Below are 18,699 nucleotides of genomic sequence, written 5' to 3'. Positions count from 1 at the left end.
TATATATATATATGTAAAAGATATATAAGACAAAGTATTAATAATAACTTACTATCCAAACGCAATGCATTCCAGTCTAACAGTTTCTCCAGCTACTGGTGCTTCTGGAAACGCTTTTGGAAAATTATTAGGAAATTTCAACTGCTGAAAAGAAGCTGAAAAATTTAGAAAGTTATTTAATTATGTCGTTTTCTATTCTGTTAGATGCATAAAATAAAATCCAAAATAATTACAGTGCATGTCCACTTTTAATGGAAAGAATGGACCATTACGTCCGATATCGAATGCAATATTCTGGACGTAGCAAGAATAATTTCCTCGATCAATTGTTTCCAATGCAGAAAAGTAAAGCGCTCCATCATGTGAGACAAATACGCGTTTATCCTCCTCGACGAAATTGGGAAAGTATTCACGCACCCAATAATATGATACATCTGGAAAATGCTGTGGTGGGTCACAATACATTACTTTACCCCAATGATTATCTCCGCGTTCTTCGGAACGTTTTAAATTAAACTCATTGATGAATCCGAATGACAGTTCAGCGCTCTCAGAAATAATCGTGCCAAATTTGTTAGTTGCCTTACAATGATACAAGCCAGAATCTATTTTCTATAAACAATAAATAATGAAATCATTGATGTTCATTAATTTATATATTAACTTAATATATTAATTTATATATCTCAACATAAGTTTTAAAATAACATATAAGATTTAAAAAAGAAATTAAAAAAGATCTCTTACTGAATCTGGATCATAGATGATAAGTGTCCCACCACTCACGGTAAATTTTCTGTCTAAAAGAGGGTCAATTTTCATTGCAATAAGTAGATCATTTACATATGTCTCCTTGAACCATTCATAAGTAGGTGTAGGATAACCACCTGCCAAACAGCTTAGAGAGACATCATTTTTTACATTTCTCTTTGACTGATCGAATACTTTGTTTATGGGCTGCTTTATAAAATATGGTCCCCTTGGTATTTGAAGTGGGTTGTCAATGTTGATTCCATACTGATAAGTACGATCCTCTTCTACCAAATTGTGAAGAGTAGCAATAGGTGCTTCACAGATATACAACAATTCTTCTCTACCAGTAACCTTTTCTAGTCCCCAACGCTGGAGACTATTGGAATAGGAATACGCTAAATAATCTCTTCCTAGTATATTGTCCACAGGCTCAGGTAGAAAAGCATTATCCATGTTTATCAATGTCGTACTGTCTGCCTCGTTTATCCATAGGCCACTTTGGACTTTGATTCCGGTGTACCATCTGCGATGTTGTGGATCTTGCCACAACAACTGATAGAGTATGAACCCATGCTCCTCCATTGTATTAATAGTAAGCAGATCACTTTGGAATGCTTGACAATTTCTACGTGCATCTTCTCGTGGTCTCAGCGGACTTTTGACAAAACGATAACACGACTCTTGGAATTGTATCCAATGCTGGGGACACTTGTACTCTTCTCCATATAAGAAATTTTGTGCAAACGCGGGAAGTGAGAGGATTAGCGAGAACACCGCGGCAATTAATAAATGAGACATCATTGCGGACATCTTGTAACTATACAACAGACATTTTATAATTTCCAGATTCAAGATTCAAGTATTTTATTAATTTCTCGATTGAGAATGTCACATTGGAATGTGATTTCGAGAAATTCAACAGAACTGACAAAGCGAAACTCTTGAAGATATTTCCTGACGATGATCACCTTGTTAATTCATGATATTCTTGTTCGCACGTTTCGGCGGACGATTATTCGATTGAAGCACTGCAAATGTGGATATTGGATTCACTTAAATGTACTAGATCTTATGTAACGAATAAAGCTTTCGAAGAAAGATAAAATTAAAAAAATACGTTAAATAAAATCACAAGTTTTGAGTCAGCAACCTGCGACGCTACATCGCTAGCTAGACACTCCCTGTGACGAATGACGAACAGTTACGGAATTCAACGAATGTTGACGAATGTTTAATTTCCGTAATTGCACCTTGTTTACTTGTACTTTTTGCACACGAAGTGAAATAGGCATATGCGTGAATTCTTTTTCTTTTTTTTTTTTTTTCAGATAAGTAAAGAAATACTAAATATTATTGAGGTTAGATTTTGGCGTCTTAAAACATCTTAAAATATGCCCACAGACTATTTAGAGATTAAGATTAAAATTGAATTGGAAGTTGATCACCAATCAAAGCAAAGTTTATTAAATTTGAAATTATTAGTTTCTTACTGACTAGTCATTAATTTTTAATTATTATTTAATAATAGATCCCAATAGTAGGTTAGGTTCTAATAACAGGTTCTATTCTTTTCAGTTAAATTTTTTATATTGTTAATTTTCTCTTTTTTTCTTTCCACGTTAGAAAGAAGAGAAAAGACGAACTATAATTATAAGATAAAAGGTACAAGAAGTTCAGTTAAAAAGAACAGACCTTGTGAATTTTTTAATATATTTTCTAATTTTTCAAACTTTTGTTCTTCTTTTTTATCTTTTTATTCTCTTTCTTCTTTATTTAATTTTCTTTATATGTATGTCGGCTCAATCGGCTATCGTATGTAACATGTTTGTGAATCCTGTGAATCCTTTTAAATTAGTATACGGTCGCCACTCTATATAGCGTGTCCATGATGGTGACTCGCAAAACCTCTTGAATACTCATCTTAGTAACCTCAAACTTCGAACTAGAGAATTGAAGAAGAGATCGTGTATTTGTTTCATATATTTGTGTATAAAATAAGTGAATAAAATGCCGGAAAGCACCAAAATAGAAACAAAACCGGTTAAAGAAGTGAAGAATGGCAAAGAAGACGATAAAAATGAACTGGTAAGAAATTAACCTACATTGGATACTGTTGCGTTGTCATCGACATTTTAATATCGTTAAATCTACATTTGCAATTCTTGCGTCAGTATATAAATAAAATTATTAATTCAACGTTTTTCCTATAATTTACATTAAATTGAAGTAAGCTATCTTTGTCTTGTAATAACTTGTCATTAGTTCGCTATTCTTGCAATTTCTTTTGTTTTTTTCTCTATAGTGACTAATAGCGACCCCTTATTTTATGAATGTGTTTCTTAAAACACTTATATTTTTTTTAAATTTTTTTTTAAATTTAGACAGTATATTTTGATATTTACAATCTAATATATTTAGAGGAGAAAATTAGAATATATAATAAATATATAAAACAAAATAAAAATTGTATATAAAATATCAAATAAAAACTTGATTTTGTCCTTTAGTCAGAAGAAGATAAGCTTCTACAGGAAGAATTAACTTTACTTGTGGAGCGTCTCCAAGATGCTAACACCAAACTACACTATCCTGCCTTAGAATCCTTGCGTTCACATATTCGTGCATCAACAACATCAATGACAAGTGTTCCGAAGCCATTGAAATTTATGCGACCTCACTATGATACTATGAAAAATATACATGAAAAAATGATCAATGTAAAAAATAAGGAATTATGTTCAGATGTTATTTCCGTTTTGGCAATGACAATGGGTGAAGGCCGAGAGTGTTTAAAATATAGACTAACAGGCTCCGCACTGGCAATTGGTGAATGGGGACATGAATACGTTAGACATTTATCAGGAGAACTAGCAGGAGAATGGGATGAGGTAACAGGTGACAACGTTGAAGCAACGAACAAGAAACTTATCGCTCTGGTGCACGAGATTGTACCCTACAACATGGCACATAATGCAGAAACAGAAGCATGTGATCTTCTAATGGAGATTGAGAGGTTGGACTTGCTGGAACAGTACGTTGATGAAAGTGCTTATCAGCGAGTATGTCTTTATCTTACAAGTTGCGTATCATATGTAGCTGATCCAGAGAACAGCACCCTTCTTCATGTCGCCTGCAAGTTATATCGTAAATTTGGTCAATATCCGCAAGCAATTAGGCTGGCGATGCAATTGAACGATTTGCCACTTATTGAATCGATCTTCACAAACTGTCGAGATCTGTAAGTATAAAACTTACTTTTTCTGATCTTTTTGTTTATATGACTTTTTTTGATCTTTTTATTTAGATAACTTTTTATGATCTTTTTGTTTAAGTCTTTTTTAATCCTCCATCTGCAAACTGTTTCTTTTTTGGAACAAGCGAAATTTCACTTTCCAATTTTACTTTCGTTTTTGCTCAAATTTCAATTTTTATTAAATAAAAGTTTTCACATTTGAGTTAAAAATTATTTGATAATATAATAGAGATATCGAAAAATAATCCTGAATTTTTTTGAATGTCTAGAACAATAAAAAAATTTGCACTAGACAAAAAGAGTCCAAATTGCCATTGGGGCAATTAATAACTTAGTTTTTCTTATTATTATTATTGAATAATGATTGATATTTTCCAAGTAGAAGGTTCAACTCTTTATGTTTGATTTTTTAGTTCTGTGCAAAAGCAACTGGCCTTTATGCTAGGTCGTCAACAAATCTTCCTGGAACTACATGAAGCTACGATAGAAGACGATGATCTCTTTGAGATAATGTCTAACTCGCACTTGAACAATCACTTCCTGAATTTGGCACGTGAATTGGATATAATGGAGCCAAAGACACCTGAGGATGTCTATAAATCTCACTTGGAGAACTCGCGACCACCATTTGGTGGCGGTCAAGTTGATTCAGCACGGCAGAATCTCGCAGCAAGTTTCGTCAATGGTTTTGTAAACGCTGCGTTTGGTCACGATAAATTGCTGATTGAAGACGGTAACAAATGGCTGTATAAAAACAAGGAGCATGGCATGCTGAGTGCGACTGCATCCCTAGGTCTGATCTTACTGTGGGACGTTGATGGTGGCCTGACGCCAATCGATAAATATTTATATTCGTCGGAAGATTATATCAAGTCTGGCGCTCTATTGGCTTGCGGAATTGTCAATTGCGGCGTCAGGAACGAATGTGATCCTGCCTTAGCTTTGCTTTCCGATTATGTGTTACATAGTAGCAACACTATGCGCATTGGCGCCATTGTCGGTCTCGGTATTGCCTACGCCGGTTCAAACAGAGAAGGAGTGTTAGGTTTGCTGACACCGGTTCTCAGTGACACCAAGTCGAGCTGGGAAGTCTTGGGTATGACTGGTTTAGCATTAGGAATGGTTGCTGCCGGTTCTTGTAACGCTTATGTCACTACAGCGATTATGCACACGTTAATGGATAAGTCGGAATCTGATCTCAAAGATACATACGCGCGATTTTTGGCACTTGGTTTGGGATTGTGCTTCCTAGGTAAACAGGAAGCGGCAGAAGCGATCATAGCAGCTTTAGAGATCGTTCATGAGCCATTCAGATCGATGTCGACAACACTAGTGGAGGTATGTGCATATGCTGGTACAGGAAATGTCCTCAAGATCCAACACTTGTTACACATCTGCTCAGAGCATTATGAATCGAGTAATGAGAAGGAGGAAAAAAGCGAGCGTAAAGACAAAGATAAGAAAGAGGAGAAGAAAGAGGAGAAAGAGAAAGATCTCAGTTCCAGGCAGGCTATCGCCGTTCTTGGTATTGCTCTGATCGCTATGGGAGAGGAAATTGGTGCCGAGATGGCTTACAGAACCTTTGGCCACTTGCTACGTTATTGCGAACCCGTGATTCGCCGCTCGGTACCACTCGCCCTAGGTCTTATCTCTGTATCGAATCCAAAACTAAACATCTTGGATACGCTATCAAAGTTCTCGCACGACAGTGATCCCGAGGTAGCGCACAACGCAATATTCGCCATGGGACTGGTCGGTGCCGGCACGAATAATGCGCGATTAGCCGCCATGCTGAGACAGCTGGCTCAATTCCATGCGAAGGATCCCAACAATCTCTTCATGGTGCGCATCGCACAAGGTTTGACGCATCTAGGTAAAGGCACGCTCACACTGTCGCCTTATCATAGTGACAGACAGCTGCTCAGCCCTGTTGCTCTAGCTGGTCTTCTATCGACGCTGATCGGTTTCCTGGACGTAAAAAACAGTGAGTATATTCTTGATGCAATAGATATAATACAAAGATATGTTCTTCGATAACTATTTCATTACTAGCAAGCAGATAAGCTATTCTTGTTATGAATTACAAAGATACAATGAGTTTGACAATCAATTTCCAGAGATCTTCTACAACAAAAGAGAATCTTCACTATTTTCTTATATCTCTACAGTTGATCAATCAGTAATTCTTTAAATTCTCACAGATTTTCATATTAAAAATAATATAAATAAATCAGATATAATATACTATAATAAAATATAATAAAATAAATCAGATTACAATATAAATAATATCAATTCTTTTCTTATAACTTACAACAAATTAATAAATAGTAAAACTTAGGTTAATATATTAAACGAGCTATAGTTAGGTGTAACTAAATAATATTTATTAATCACAAATTATAATTTTCCAACAATAAGTTTATTATAAGTTTATTTAAACGGTACGTGATTTGACCATATTTTTGACTATATTTAGTCTTCATCAGCCGCAGAAATATATAAATATCCAAATATCTAATTATGTTAACATATTATGAGGATCATCTGACATTCGAGTTACAATAGATAATATAACAGATTACTCATCTCACCTTCATGTTACAAAAGGTGATATATCGTAATCATATCATATGTAGTCAAACTTGATAAAAATAAACGATGTAGTGATGCAAGACCGATCTTAATTGTGAGAGAATATAAACGCAAATGATATCATATATATGTCAAAAAGTCAAAAGACAAAAGAATTAAGCGCTATCATTTTTGTTATTATTAGAAATTAAGGATGCGTTCCGATATTCACTGCTAGTGCTGAAATTATATAGTATATGTTACGTGCGTATTATAGATTTTCAACACTGGCAGTGAATATCGGAACGCATCCTAAATTTAATAGATAAACATATAAAAGAACAGTTAAATGTAAATAAATTTAAAAAAAGACTCTTTAGACGTATATGTTTATCTGTTAAATTTAGGATGCGTTCCGATGTCAGTGTTCCGAGGATACGTTTCACTGTCAGTGCTGAAAATCTATAACGCATATAATATATATAGTTTCCTTAATTTTTAATAATAAACACAACGCTTAGTTCTTTTGACTTTTTGACATACATTTTTGACATACATAGTATCATTTGCATTTATATTCTCTCACAGTTAAGATCGGTCTTCATCAGTGAATATAACTGATTCTAAATTCTATATTACAATTTTAATAGACTGCTACTAACTTGCCATTGTATATAATTTGTATTTACCTTCATATTAATGTAAAGAGCTCCACACAATAAGAACAGGGAACAGAGAATAAGAATTTCAACTTATCAAAAACTGTGTATTCCACAAGTACATGATTTCTGATAGGTTGAAATTCTTATTCTCTGTTCTCTGTTCCTTTTATTGTACGGAGCTCCTAAGTGTTGTAACTTTTATTCTTTAACTAAAAGTAACTTTTATTCTTTATTCTTTGATAATTATTTAATTTTCTTAATTGACATTATAAATTTAAAGCGTTTGTTATTTATGTTTCGCATTGTACTTTTGTTCTAATGAAATTTTTGTATATACATGTACATAAAGTTATAACTTATTATCAGTTTACCATATATTTTTAAGTGTTAAAGATAGTTTTTAAGTTACAAACTATTAATGTCTTTATAATTTCAATTTTGACGATAATTTATTCTATTTATTTACCAATATTATTAAGTTTATTTACCAATATTATTAAGGACGTATATACATTTTGTATGATTTGACATCAAGCTATATCATTAATATGACTGGAATTTATTCATTTATTCATACTGACTGCCGTTTCTCGCTATTAACCGATGAATTGGTTCGAAATCATGATTCTTCATTACATCGTTTGTTTTTATCAAATTTGACTACATATGATATATTCTTTGTAACACGAATGTGAGATGATCCTAATATGTTAATATAATTAGATATTTGGGTTTTTATGTATTTCTGCGGCTGATGAGGATTAAGTATAATCAAAACGTACCGTTGAAACTTATTGTCGGAAAATTATAATTTGTGATTAATAAATATTATTTAGTTACACTTAACTATAGCTCATTTAATGTATTGATCTAGGTTTTATTATTTATTAATATTAGATATAACTTGTCATTATTAATTTTTATTGTTATAATATATATTTTCAGTTATTCTCGGACGTTCACATTATCTCTTGTATACACTGGCTGCTGCAATGCAACCCAGAATGCTAGTAACATTTGATGAGGACCTGAATCCACTAGCTGTACCAGTAAGAGTTGGACTTGCCGTCGATGTTGTCGGCCAAGCAGGCAAACCGAAGACCATCACAGGCTTTCAAACGCACACCACTCCGGTGTTGTTGGCATATGGTGAGAGAGCGGAACTTGCAACCGAGGAATATGTACCACTGACACCAATTATGGAAGGTTTTGTAATCTTAAGAAAGAATCCAGACTTTATACCTTAGTCATCGTAATAATTTTGTCGATCATCAATGTACCTCGTACTGAATTACTTATAAGACAGAATAATATAATAAAAGTATCTCATTTCATTTTACATATACGAAAAACGCAATATTCTCCACAAATTTCCTTTTTTGTAAAATCAAGACATGTTCCGCAATATTTTCGTTCCGTTGCAGAAAGGGATACAAGGCAATGATATATTTTCTATTTAATAGTAAAATGCACAGATTTTAATAATAAAAAATACTGTATAATGTATAAAATCTCATTCGGCACGAATTTTGTACGCATTATACATACATCGTAAAAAAAATCAATATAAAACAACAGTATTTTATACTGCATTCTTAGTAATAACAATACATCGGTGGATGTTTTTTTTTGTAAGTAGCAGTCAGCAGTGTACGCAAGTCTCATGTAAGTCGTCACCATTATCGGCATAATTTAAGCCTGCACAACTTGCTGAATACGTTATCCGCGGGCAAATTTTCTTTAAAATAGAAGTTTGTATACGTATCGACGATACATGTAGCAATAAGTGTGCTAGAGTATTATTTGATCGAGTTGTCGAATTTGCTGTCCGGTGGAGCAGCTAGTTATGCAGACTTGATATAAATTACATCCTAATATTTTCTATATTTTGCCACTATCTTTTTTAACTGAAAAATGTAAAAATAGAATTACGATCATGTTAGTTTGTTAAAATGTACGTATCGCGCAAAATACGCATAAACAAAAGTGTATTGTATTATGTCAATAAAATACGTTAATCGTACAACTTTAAATAATATTTTTATAAAAAAAACTTGCGCTATAACTATTATAATAATGTAACTTTTATTCTTATCGCGATTGTTTACTTTTAATATCTCTATATAAAAATACAATGAATGTTTAAGACATTACGTTTATGTTTTATATTGGCATCATAAAGTTCAGCTATATATAAGAACAGGCCTATTAATACGGACAACTGGAATTTATATACTCTCTTATTGACATATTATTCCACATTTCTCTTATTTTTATTGTTTTCATTGAGATGATTTTTTTGAATTAATAAAATTAAGGTGTCACACTGTAAGAAAAATACTTAAATATATCCGCATAGAAATAAAGAAAAGAGATACAATGAAAAATAATAATAAAAATAGTATTATAGATTTTCTATGTACAAGCATTTTAAAATTTTGCACAATTTGTAAAGTTTTGGCATCATTTATGTAAATCATGATAATAAGTACGCTGTATACATCTATCAAAAAAAGAAATAGGATGACGTTTCTAAGAGTAAGAGTAAAGCTTAGAGAAACCTCTTTAATAAGAGTTTGGACACGAGCAACAGTTTTGTATGCAGAGTAATACTTTTAACAAAATTGAGAGGGAAGAACATTTACTATTTTTTTCTCCTACTATCATTCCTTATTTCTCTCTCTCTCTCTTTCTCTCTCTCTCTCTCTCTCTCTCTCTCTCTCTCTCTCTCTCTCACTCACTCACTCACTCTCCGGAATTGTTAAAACCAGTCAAAAATGACTTTCTCATGTCCAAATTCTTATTAGATTTTCCAAGAGGAATTACGTACACAAACCGCCGGCAGTCTTATACACTATAAAAAAATTTAAAAAAAAATTTTTTTTTTCATTGTCTTTGTATCTCTTAGATTATTATTAATCATCAATTAACTCTTCACCCATCTGACTTAATTATGGAACGTGATAATGGCAGTATTTCAAACATTAAGCTAAAATTCAATGTCTAAACAGGAAGTTGCCATTACTAGCATAAATATTTCATATTATCATTAATTTTCTATACTTAATAATAACAACTTTAAATCTCTTAATTTATATACAAGATGTAATATAAAGTCAATTGCTTTAAAGTACTAAATTCTTTTCAAGTGAATCTCGGCTCTCATGTTACATCCTATGTAATTATGAATACAGCACCTATTCGAATATCTAATGTCTTACTCTGTCATAAAGATACTTGGCAAGTTGTAATCTTACATGTTTAAAAACATGTCTAAAATAATATATTTTAATATTTTACATTTCTAGATTGCTCCATTTACATAACTCGCTATTATTTTATCTACTTATAATGTACTTATTCGCTCAATATATATAGCAGCCATTTGAACTATTTTCATATATAAACTTCACAATCGCTTTTAATACTTCTTTAGAAGACTAATATCAAATATTTTTTTAGCACTTATGTGGAAGGCCTTAATATTGAGTACAGTTTAAGTTAAATTTTTTTTTCAAGCATAATAAAAGAAATATGCTTTTTATCATTTGATAATAAAAATATGAACAGTCTCGTAGTAAAATAATAATATTTTCTGCATCAAAGATCGCAAATAAAATAAATCACTATCATGTATTAAATGGTACTCACTTAATTCTTATGTCCTGAGATTATATCTGCAAAAAACAAGCAATTGTGATGATTTCTTAAAACAATGGCTGTGTTGATTCAAACTGGACGAAGCTGCTAGCTTTCGATGCAATTGATTGAATCTATAAGAACTAATCATGTTCAATTGCTGGACAAGTAGGCTAGCTGTTTTGTTTGCTTAAACACGCCCCCAATGTTTCGAGGAAATAACGTCTTATCTTTTTAAATAAATGGCAGTAAATTCAGTTTCATCAGTCAACAGTAATTTGTTTCCATATCTCGATGGACAGTCACAGGTGCTAAAACATGATGTGGCGATCCTAAATATGTCGTAGGAGAAGGCACTCCGATGCTGGATTGTTTAGTCAAATCCGATTCGACGTCATTTTCAACGGCTAATAGAGGTTCGGAAGCGAAAGTCTGTTGTTCAGAATCATCGTGAGGTGTCATTGTGCTATATCCATGATCACTGTCCCCACCAGGTGGTCTTCTGTAATTAGTAGAAACTCTGTACGGTGATATACGCGCTACATTGTCTCTCACGAGACAATCTAAATTATTTTTAATCTGATCTAATTCTGCAGGTTCCGGATCGCCATCGATATGCGTCATACGCAATGTATCGGGTGAAGTATGAATATGTAAACATTGATGCTCTAAACCCAAATGCATTGATCGGAGTCTGTAACAAAACACAATGAAACCTAGAATTAAAAACAGTGCAAGAATTCCACCAGCTACCGGCCCAATTGATGGCCACTCTCGTATCGCGATCTCGTCAGTCGATTGCGAATCTGGAAACATATAATTTTGTTATCCAATGGTTAATACAAATAAAACAAAAATAAAAAAAAAGACAAACTTACTATAAGTGCCATCGCCATAAGGTATTAAAGAACCGAAGATTCCTTTAAAACATATGGACATATCAGAGCAAAACGGTTGTTGCAAAGGAGTCTCTCCATCGGTGTCGACATGACACCATTGACAATCCGCTACACCTAAACAGTCTCTCTCTGTTGTATATGATTTGCAATTGATAACTGGGCACGATTTCAAATTCATCGGCTCTATCCACGGAGTTTGTAAACTAGATCCTTGCTCATATATAGGTGGACAAGAATCCAAATTATCGATATTTTGTTGCATACAGCTAAAAGAATATAAAGAACATTCGCAAGGACATTCACAACCAGTTTGTTCCATACTTTTACAATTCAAGCACGAATGATCCATCTGCAATATTTAATAAACAGATACAATATATTAAGAAATTTAAAAATGTTTTAGAATAAAAATTGTGAGCTTACCGTACTGCACGGACAAAAAGCTCTAAGCAAATTACACTGAGTAGTCATGTTCACAACACCAAGGAATACATTAGTTCCTGGTACAGCAGCTACCTGATATCTAACACAGTGCTCACCGTGTGCCATATTAGTGAGCACCTCGTCGAGCGACGTATTAAATTGATAGTATCTCTGCACAGTACCGTCTAAGTAGCTGGCGCATGATTTTTTTTTCACGAACATTCCATGATTCAATATGTCATTAGCCACTAAAAGTTCCTTATGTGTTAAATGTTGTTGTTCGATCTTGCCTGTTGCTTCTAACAGCTTCGGATGTGATACCAAATAGCCTTTATCATCCATCAAGAAACACTTTACAGTTGTATCATGACAGAATGGAAACATTTCCAACAACAATCTCATAATGTAACCCATTGTAACATCCATAGATAGAACAGCAATTGCGTAATCTGTACTTCCATTAATCCTCACAGAATATTTGATAGTTTGACTCAGAGTGACTACATAGCCTGATCCACCTGCATCTAAGTAAGGTGGAGTTAAGATTATCTTATCAAGTTGTTCCAGTACCTTCCCATACCACATTCGCCTTTTAGGGTCAAAACCAGAATCTAATACCATCCCTGGAAATATTTCTAATACACCACTAACCGTACTGACAACATATCTAAAAATCACAAAATAAAATAAATGTAAAGATATCATCTTATAAATTAATAATTATGTGTAAAATTATATATAATTACTTGTAATTACCTTCTTATAATAAACTTATTTAATGGACTCTCGGCATGCTGCTTTTTAAAATGTTCTAAAACTGGTGCTAGCATCGCTACATCTGATTTTACAGATGGATGTAAACCGGGATTAGCCAAAAGACCCGTTACATCTTTTAGATATGCCATATAGCTTTGTACATTCACGGTTGAACCTGTTTCTAGTAATTTCAATTGTTCCATTGGGGATTGAAAGCACCATGGTGATAAATAAATTACACCCGTTGCTAAAAAAAAAAAAAGAAAGAAAAGAGTTTTTATAACATTTACAAATTTTACAAACGATAATGTAACTAGAGATAGTTTAAAAAATTTGATTTCTTTACATAAAGTTGTAATTTTGTTTCTATAAATGCAAAATATGTCTTTATCAATGACAGTTTGAAGCATAAGATCGAGGCGATGATGTAATATATTTGCCGGCAGTGGAGGCGCATTTCTCGCGACAGGCAATATTCCCTCCTCAGTTGTTGATACCAAGCATATTATCAAATCATTATAATTTAAGTGTTTCCATCTATATCGCTTCTATATTGTACATTAAAAGAAAATATTCTGTATTTTATTCTTTTCTTATCTTATCCTCAAATATATTTACAGATATGTTAGCTTACCTGTTCGCCTAATTTTGTCTTTACATTTACGATTCCTTTAAACTCATTTATCATCTTCAATATAGTTCGATTATCTACATTTTCAATGTCTTGCAAATGCACTTTAAGTGGTTGCTCAATCATTGTCTCAAATCTAGGAAAATTTTTATGCATCCAAACCACTCCTTTGCTATCGAAGAATATAGCATATATATTTGAACCAACATTAAAATACGTTACGTCATCGAGAAAATCACGTAGTTTTATATCTAAGGATAGTAACGCAGTCTCTTTAACTTGCCCGATAGATATCGTCATTGTCTTGCTATATGGCTCAATATATGGGTCTGATATATAAAAATCTTTCTTAATATGATCAGGACATTGCAAACAAGAAAATAGTTTTCCTATCTCATATCCAAGAACATTTTGCATTGGAAAAATAACGATACTGTCGTTTAATTTCTTAATAACAGTGGATGCTTGCTGATCTGAAAATACATTACGATATAAAAACATTTTTTGTATAATTAAAGTAATAAAACTAGCTTACCTGTGACAATAATAATTTTGAGATAAGCTTTAAACTGTTCCGAAATTATTTCAAAAATTCTTTGTGCATTTGATGTATTTTGTAATTTATTAGTTAAATGCAAAATAAGCACTTCACCTCTTAGATTTTGTGTTAATTTTATAAAATCAATCTTCATCACTTCATTTGAATCTGAGAAAGAAAATTAAGAAAATAAAATTAACATACATTTTATAAACATGTATATTTCATTAATAGAAACGATAATAAGAATAAAACAAAATAGATTGAAGATAACTAGATAAAAACAAATCATGTATTACAAATAAAAAATCTAAAAATAAGAAAAAATATAATTACTCTTTGTTTATTTACCTATTCTAGTTAAACTATCGATATAACGAATCAATTGAAACTTATTAATATCTGTTGCTTTTAACAGGCTATCTTTACAAAGCAGGGGAGTAGTATGAGCAAGGCCCACAACGGTAACATTATCTGTTTCAGAAAGCATATCTATAATAGTTTTAGCTGTCAATTGAACCAAAGTTAGCTCAGATTCAGACATGAATGTGCCATGTTCCAAAAGTAAAATGACATTTTTTTCATGACAATACTGGGATAATAAAAGAGGTCCAACATTATAAGCCAATGTAGGTGGTCCACACATTGTATCTGGTTCATTCATTGGCAGTATATGTATACTTTTCCACTCTTGATTTCTTAATTGTCTTGAAAGTTCTATAATCAAACTTAATAATATATCACATTATCTTGATAAGGAATAAAACTTCAATAAAAAAATACCTTTTATGATATCCGTACATATATTTGAAACTCTGTTCATCTCCATCATATCGTAATCGACTAATTGACTAGAATAAATATTAGGCAGTGGACTGCGTGCCAATACGCGGTGTATGACTTCGTAGACTTGATTGAAGACATTGATATGTGCCGCTAATTTATTATTAAATTTGTCAACTAAGGCACTTAATTTTGTATCCAAATTGCTGGAAACATTCGTGAATTCTATTTTATTGATCATCTCTTGAAACGAGGAAGCGCCGAGTTCTTCGTCGATGACGGATCGCAGCATCTTCGACAGACGTATCACAACATCTCGTAGGCATGTGCCGTTCAGGGGTTCCGCTGGCACCTGTTTACGTATCGACTTGCCGAACTGACACCTGGCGACATCGTCATTAGAGGCTACGCAAAGATTTATCAGTATCAATACTGAACTCAAGTACAAAATCTTGTTTACAGCCATTCTAACGAAGCTTCGGCGGCAAGCGTCCTTCATCACAATCATAACCTTACGAATTCACGTTACAACAACAGCTCATGCCGGCAATAAATAAGCATTTCAAGCAGCGTCGTCGTGGATCGTGGACGTCGTGACTCGTGTATCGCGCGATTCTGGAAGCTTTCCGGATACCTTTACGCATGATCACGCATGATGCGCACTGATCGCATTTGACGCTTCAACGTCGTTTTGTTTCAGCACTTCGTACAATATGGCGTCTAAAAAAAAAATATTTTATCATAATTAGTGATGTTTTTGACGAATACATATTTTTGATTCAACATCACCATTGAAAGCGAAGATGTTTTAAATAAAAATTTACAAATATTATTAATAATAACGGCAAATAATAATTAATCATGATTAATAAAATATATGTGAAGAGGTTATGGCAAAAACAAAAAAAAAACTTAAAAATTATATAATTCATTCCTGATTTCTCGAAAAATAAATTTAAGAAATATTTTAGACAAGACAAAGAAAATACATGTACAGGAACAATAATTATTAATTTCAATCAAAGACGAAGATATAATAACTTCTTCTGATAGTCGCATCTAGGTATCCATACATCATGACCTTTTGTTTCTGGACAAGTTCAATTTTTTTAAATTAACTGCGTTAAAAAATTTTTTTTATTATATCGAAACATTTTATATATTTTAAATATTTTTTAAAATTTATATTATTTAATTAATATATATTCTATTTTTTTTAATATTAATTATTTTATATTATCAGTTTAATTTTAAGTGCTGCCGGCAGACGGCGAAAAAAACATCACGCCGAAGTCCGAATGTTGAAGCGGTTGGAGCAGCGGCGACGCGTTTCTCATCTTCGGTTTTCGTAATCGTGGGATGTTTCGGCCCGTGCTACGCGAGCTCAACAAACATCCAATGTGGCGTTTGAGTTTGGCAGGTTATGGATTGAGGTTTCGGGGTGTGGCATCGTTATTCGGCGGGTCCCTGGGACGTTGCGAAACAGCGGCAGTAGCGGCGCGATTGGGCGCAATGTCGCGTTGTTGAGATACATTCGAGGTGCGCGCGACGATCGCAAAGTGTCCGTGCACGCGAGATTTCTTCCGCTCGTGTATATCTTTTTTTTTTTTTCTTAATACGGATGCTCGAAATCTCGGTACGTTACTATTGCAACTCCACGGTTTGACGTTTATTAACATTTTTGTGTTCTAACAGCGCAAAAGAGATTGTAACGTGGAATTAATCGCAAAAGCTATGTCCGAAATGTCTTCACGTCAATCCCCGCGTTAACGCGCTGTCCTAACGTTTTTGACGCAGGATAGAACGAGTTGCTGAACCGCAACGACGAGGCAGGCCGTAGTCCATGAAATCACGTGTAATAAACACGACGTGGGATGTTGAGCGCAACCACCCCCACTCAGCCCCACGAATATACCGAGATGTCTCGGCTAGCCGATTACTTTGTCGTGGTCGGCTACGATCACGAGAAAGAAAGTAAGTCATTGTCGAGATGCACTTGACATTCGTCGTTAGGTTCTACATTCAACATTTTTGTGTTCTTACTTAATATTTTTTAGAATTCGATTTTTCCATCAAAATTAACAATGACAATATGTAGACATTGAAGAAAGGTCACTTAAGTAAAGTGTTGAAAATAACATGTAGACTGCTTTCCTTTTAGGAGATGCTTGGTTTTCCAGGAGACACAATGATCATTTCATCTTTGTTTAACATTAATAAACAAATAATGTTATACTGTATTGTTTTTATCTCTTGCTGAAAAGAATCCACAAGTGCTTTCTATTTATCAAAACTTAGATAATTCTTATTTGTGACTCCAATTGAATACATATTCCTTTTCATTCTGACAAATAAGATTTAACTGAGTTTTTATCTACAATCTGACCATGAGACCATGTGTTTTACTGAGTCTTGTTAACATTAAAAGTAAGATTATAAACCTGTTGTTATGCAATAACTTGTTACCAAAGCAAATAATTACTTGTGTGAAAATGCAAAACAACTATATAAATATGATTCTATTCTTTGATATTTTTCAAAACAATACAAATGACATAGTAATACAGTGAAACATTTTATTTTTGTTTAACATTAATAAACACTAAGGATGCAATGATTCAATGTATTATACTGTGTCAACTATATCTCTTGCTGAAAAGCATTTCATGGCATCCCATATAAGACAGAATGATACTTATATTGACTATATCTTCTAAAAGGAAAGTAGCTATAGTTTAATTCTCTCTATATATACAAATTCTTGGCTCTGTAATTATTATTGCACTAACTAGCATCAACAAATATATAATACAAATATATAATACAAATATATAATGCATTTGTTTATATTGCATGTGTTGTCATTACAGGGGGTGGTGTAAGTAGTGGAGTTATATTACAACGATTTCCAGAGAAAGATTGGCCAGATACACCTTTCATTGAAGGAATAGAATGGGTAAAACTATTTCTTTTTGAAGATTCGTTACATTGTCATGTTATTTACTCATGTACTGACTTATAGTTTTGTCAACCACAAGGATGGGCTTTATCAACGGAAAGGCAAGAGCCACGCTTTTTTGTTTCAATATTGACAGATATAGATGCAAATCGACATTATTGCGCTTGCATGTGCTTCAATGAAACCGTATCGATCGTGCCAAGCAAACCCGTGGATGAGGAAGAGGATCCCGTAGATGGAGATAGTCGTCCCTTGGTTAGGGCGATACCCGCCATTGCACATCATAGCATTATGTACGCACCTAAATGTCTGGTGCTGGTTTCCAGACTCGATTACATAGAAACATTTAGAGTATGTGAATATTTATACATTTAATATAAGATCTGTTTTCTATAGCTGAACTAGTATACATTTTAAAAACTTAAAATAAAATAAGTATATGTTTAATATTTGATGAAAACGAGAGTTCTAGTACAGAAATAAAAAACAGATCCGTAATTAATATCTCATCAGCTGTGCTTTTCATCAATTTAATAATGATTTCTTATTCTTATAGAACTGTCTTGGCATTATATACACGGTGTACGTAGAAAATCTTGGTATACCGTTAGAGACGTTAGTTGGAAACATATTAGGATGTATCCAAGTACCTCCTGCTGGTGGGCCACAGGTACGATTCAGCATTGGAGCAGGGGATCGTCAAGCGCTTCAACCACCAATTAGTCCTTCTCTTCCTATAACTCATACTAGTGTAAATTTATTATTTCAGCAATTAGGTAAGAATATAATAAAGCATGCAATTTGCAATAATTAACTGTTGATATATATA

General features: G+C 33.1%; 4 protein-coding genes across 6 annotated transcripts in view; 2 read left to right on the top strand and 2 right to left on the bottom strand.

Moving 5' to 3' along the window:
* LOC108691384 (contactin) overlaps window positions 1-1,701 on the bottom strand; it is an 18,410-nt gene extending 16,709 nt beyond the window's left edge. Inside the window, exons 1-3 of the mRNA XM_018199110.1 lie at window positions 748-1,701; window positions 234-612; window positions 53-155 (exon numbers count right to left, since the gene is read on the bottom strand). Of these exons, the coding sequence (XP_018054599.1) occupies window positions 53-155; window positions 234-612; window positions 748-1,563 (1,298 nt within the window). The 5' untranslated portion in view covers window positions 1,564-1,701. The remainder of the gene's footprint in view (window positions 1-52; window positions 156-233; window positions 613-747) is intronic.
* Window positions 1,702-2,603: 902 nt separating this feature from the next.
* On the top strand, window positions 2,604-9,389 carry LOC108691406 (26S proteasome non-ATPase regulatory subunit 2). The gene is made up of 4 exons (XM_018199146.1): window positions 2,604-2,838; window positions 3,261-3,991; window positions 4,420-5,990; window positions 8,188-9,389. The coding sequence occupies exons 1-4, from the start codon at window positions 2,761-2,763 to the stop codon at window positions 8,487-8,489; spliced, it is 2,682 nt and encodes an 893-aa protein (XP_018054635.1). The 5' UTR covers window positions 2,604-2,760; the 3' UTR covers window positions 8,490-9,389.
* Window positions 9,390-10,843: 1,454 nt separating this feature from the next.
* Window positions 10,844-15,485, bottom strand: LOC108691356 (VWFA and cache domain-containing protein 1). Its single transcript, XM_018199058.1, has 9 exons — window positions 14,912-15,485; window positions 14,480-14,845; window positions 14,126-14,296; window positions 13,594-14,063; window positions 13,306-13,507; window positions 12,960-13,206; window positions 12,204-12,870; window positions 11,760-12,129; window positions 10,844-11,687 (listed from the first exon to the last, which is right to left on the bottom strand). The coding sequence occupies exons 1-9, from the start codon at window positions 15,417-15,419 to the stop codon at window positions 11,149-11,151; spliced, it is 3,540 nt and encodes a 1,179-aa protein (XP_018054547.1). The 5' UTR covers window positions 15,420-15,485; the 3' UTR covers window positions 10,844-11,148.
* An 888-nt stretch (window positions 15,486-16,373) lies between these two features.
* The window catches only part of LOC108691418 (myotubularin-related protein 13), a 9,454-nt gene continuing 7,128 nt past the window's right edge, over window positions 16,374-18,699 (top strand). Inside the window, exons 1-5 of one of the 3 annotated variants that reach the window (XM_018199166.1) lie at window positions 16,374-16,547; window positions 16,709-16,885; window positions 17,782-17,867; window positions 17,934-18,221; window positions 18,427-18,646. In XM_018199166.1, coding sequence (XP_018054655.1) covers window positions 16,786-16,885; window positions 17,782-17,867; window positions 17,934-18,221; window positions 18,427-18,646 — 694 coding nt within the window. In that variant the 5' untranslated portion in view covers window positions 16,374-16,547; window positions 16,709-16,785. Of the gene's footprint in view, window positions 16,886-17,781; window positions 17,868-17,933; window positions 18,222-18,426; window positions 18,647-18,699 lie in introns of all 3 variants that reach the window. The other 2 variants (XM_018199165.1, XM_018199164.1) reach the window with 2 other exon arrangements.

This window comes from Atta colombica, unplaced genomic scaffold (assembly GCF_001594045.1).
Source record: "Atta colombica isolate Treedump-2 unplaced genomic scaffold, Acol1.0 scaffold46, whole genome shotgun sequence".
In the NCBI taxonomy this organism is placed as follows: domain Eukaryota; kingdom Metazoa; phylum Arthropoda; class Insecta; order Hymenoptera; family Formicidae; genus Atta; species Atta colombica.
This window is presented reverse-complemented; position numbering and strand designations above follow the sequence as displayed.

Coding starts and splice junctions, on each gene's coding strand:
- LOC108691406 (XM_018199146.1), top strand. CDS start 2,761: ATGCCGGAAAGCACCAAAATAGAAACAAAACCGGTTAAAGAAGTGAAG. Junction 2,839..3,260: donor AAGACGATAAAAATGAACTG/GTAAGAAATTAA, acceptor TTTGTCCTTTAG/TCAGAAGAAGATAAGCTTCT. Junction 3,992..4,419: donor TTCACAAACTGTCGAGATCT/GTAAGTATAAAA, acceptor TTGATTTTTTAG/TTCTGTGCAAAAGCAACTGG.
- LOC108691356 (XM_018199058.1), bottom strand. CDS start 15,419: ATGATTGTGATGAAGGACGCTTGCCGCCGAAGCTTCGTTAGAATGGCT. Junction 13,207..13,305: donor AAACAAAATTACAACTTTAT/GTAAAGAAATCA, acceptor TTTTTTTTTTAG/CAACGGGTGTAATTTATTTA. Junction 12,130..12,203: donor CTTTTTGTCCGTGCAGTACG/GTAAGCTCACAA, acceptor TAAATATTGCAG/ATGGATCATTCGTGCTTGAA.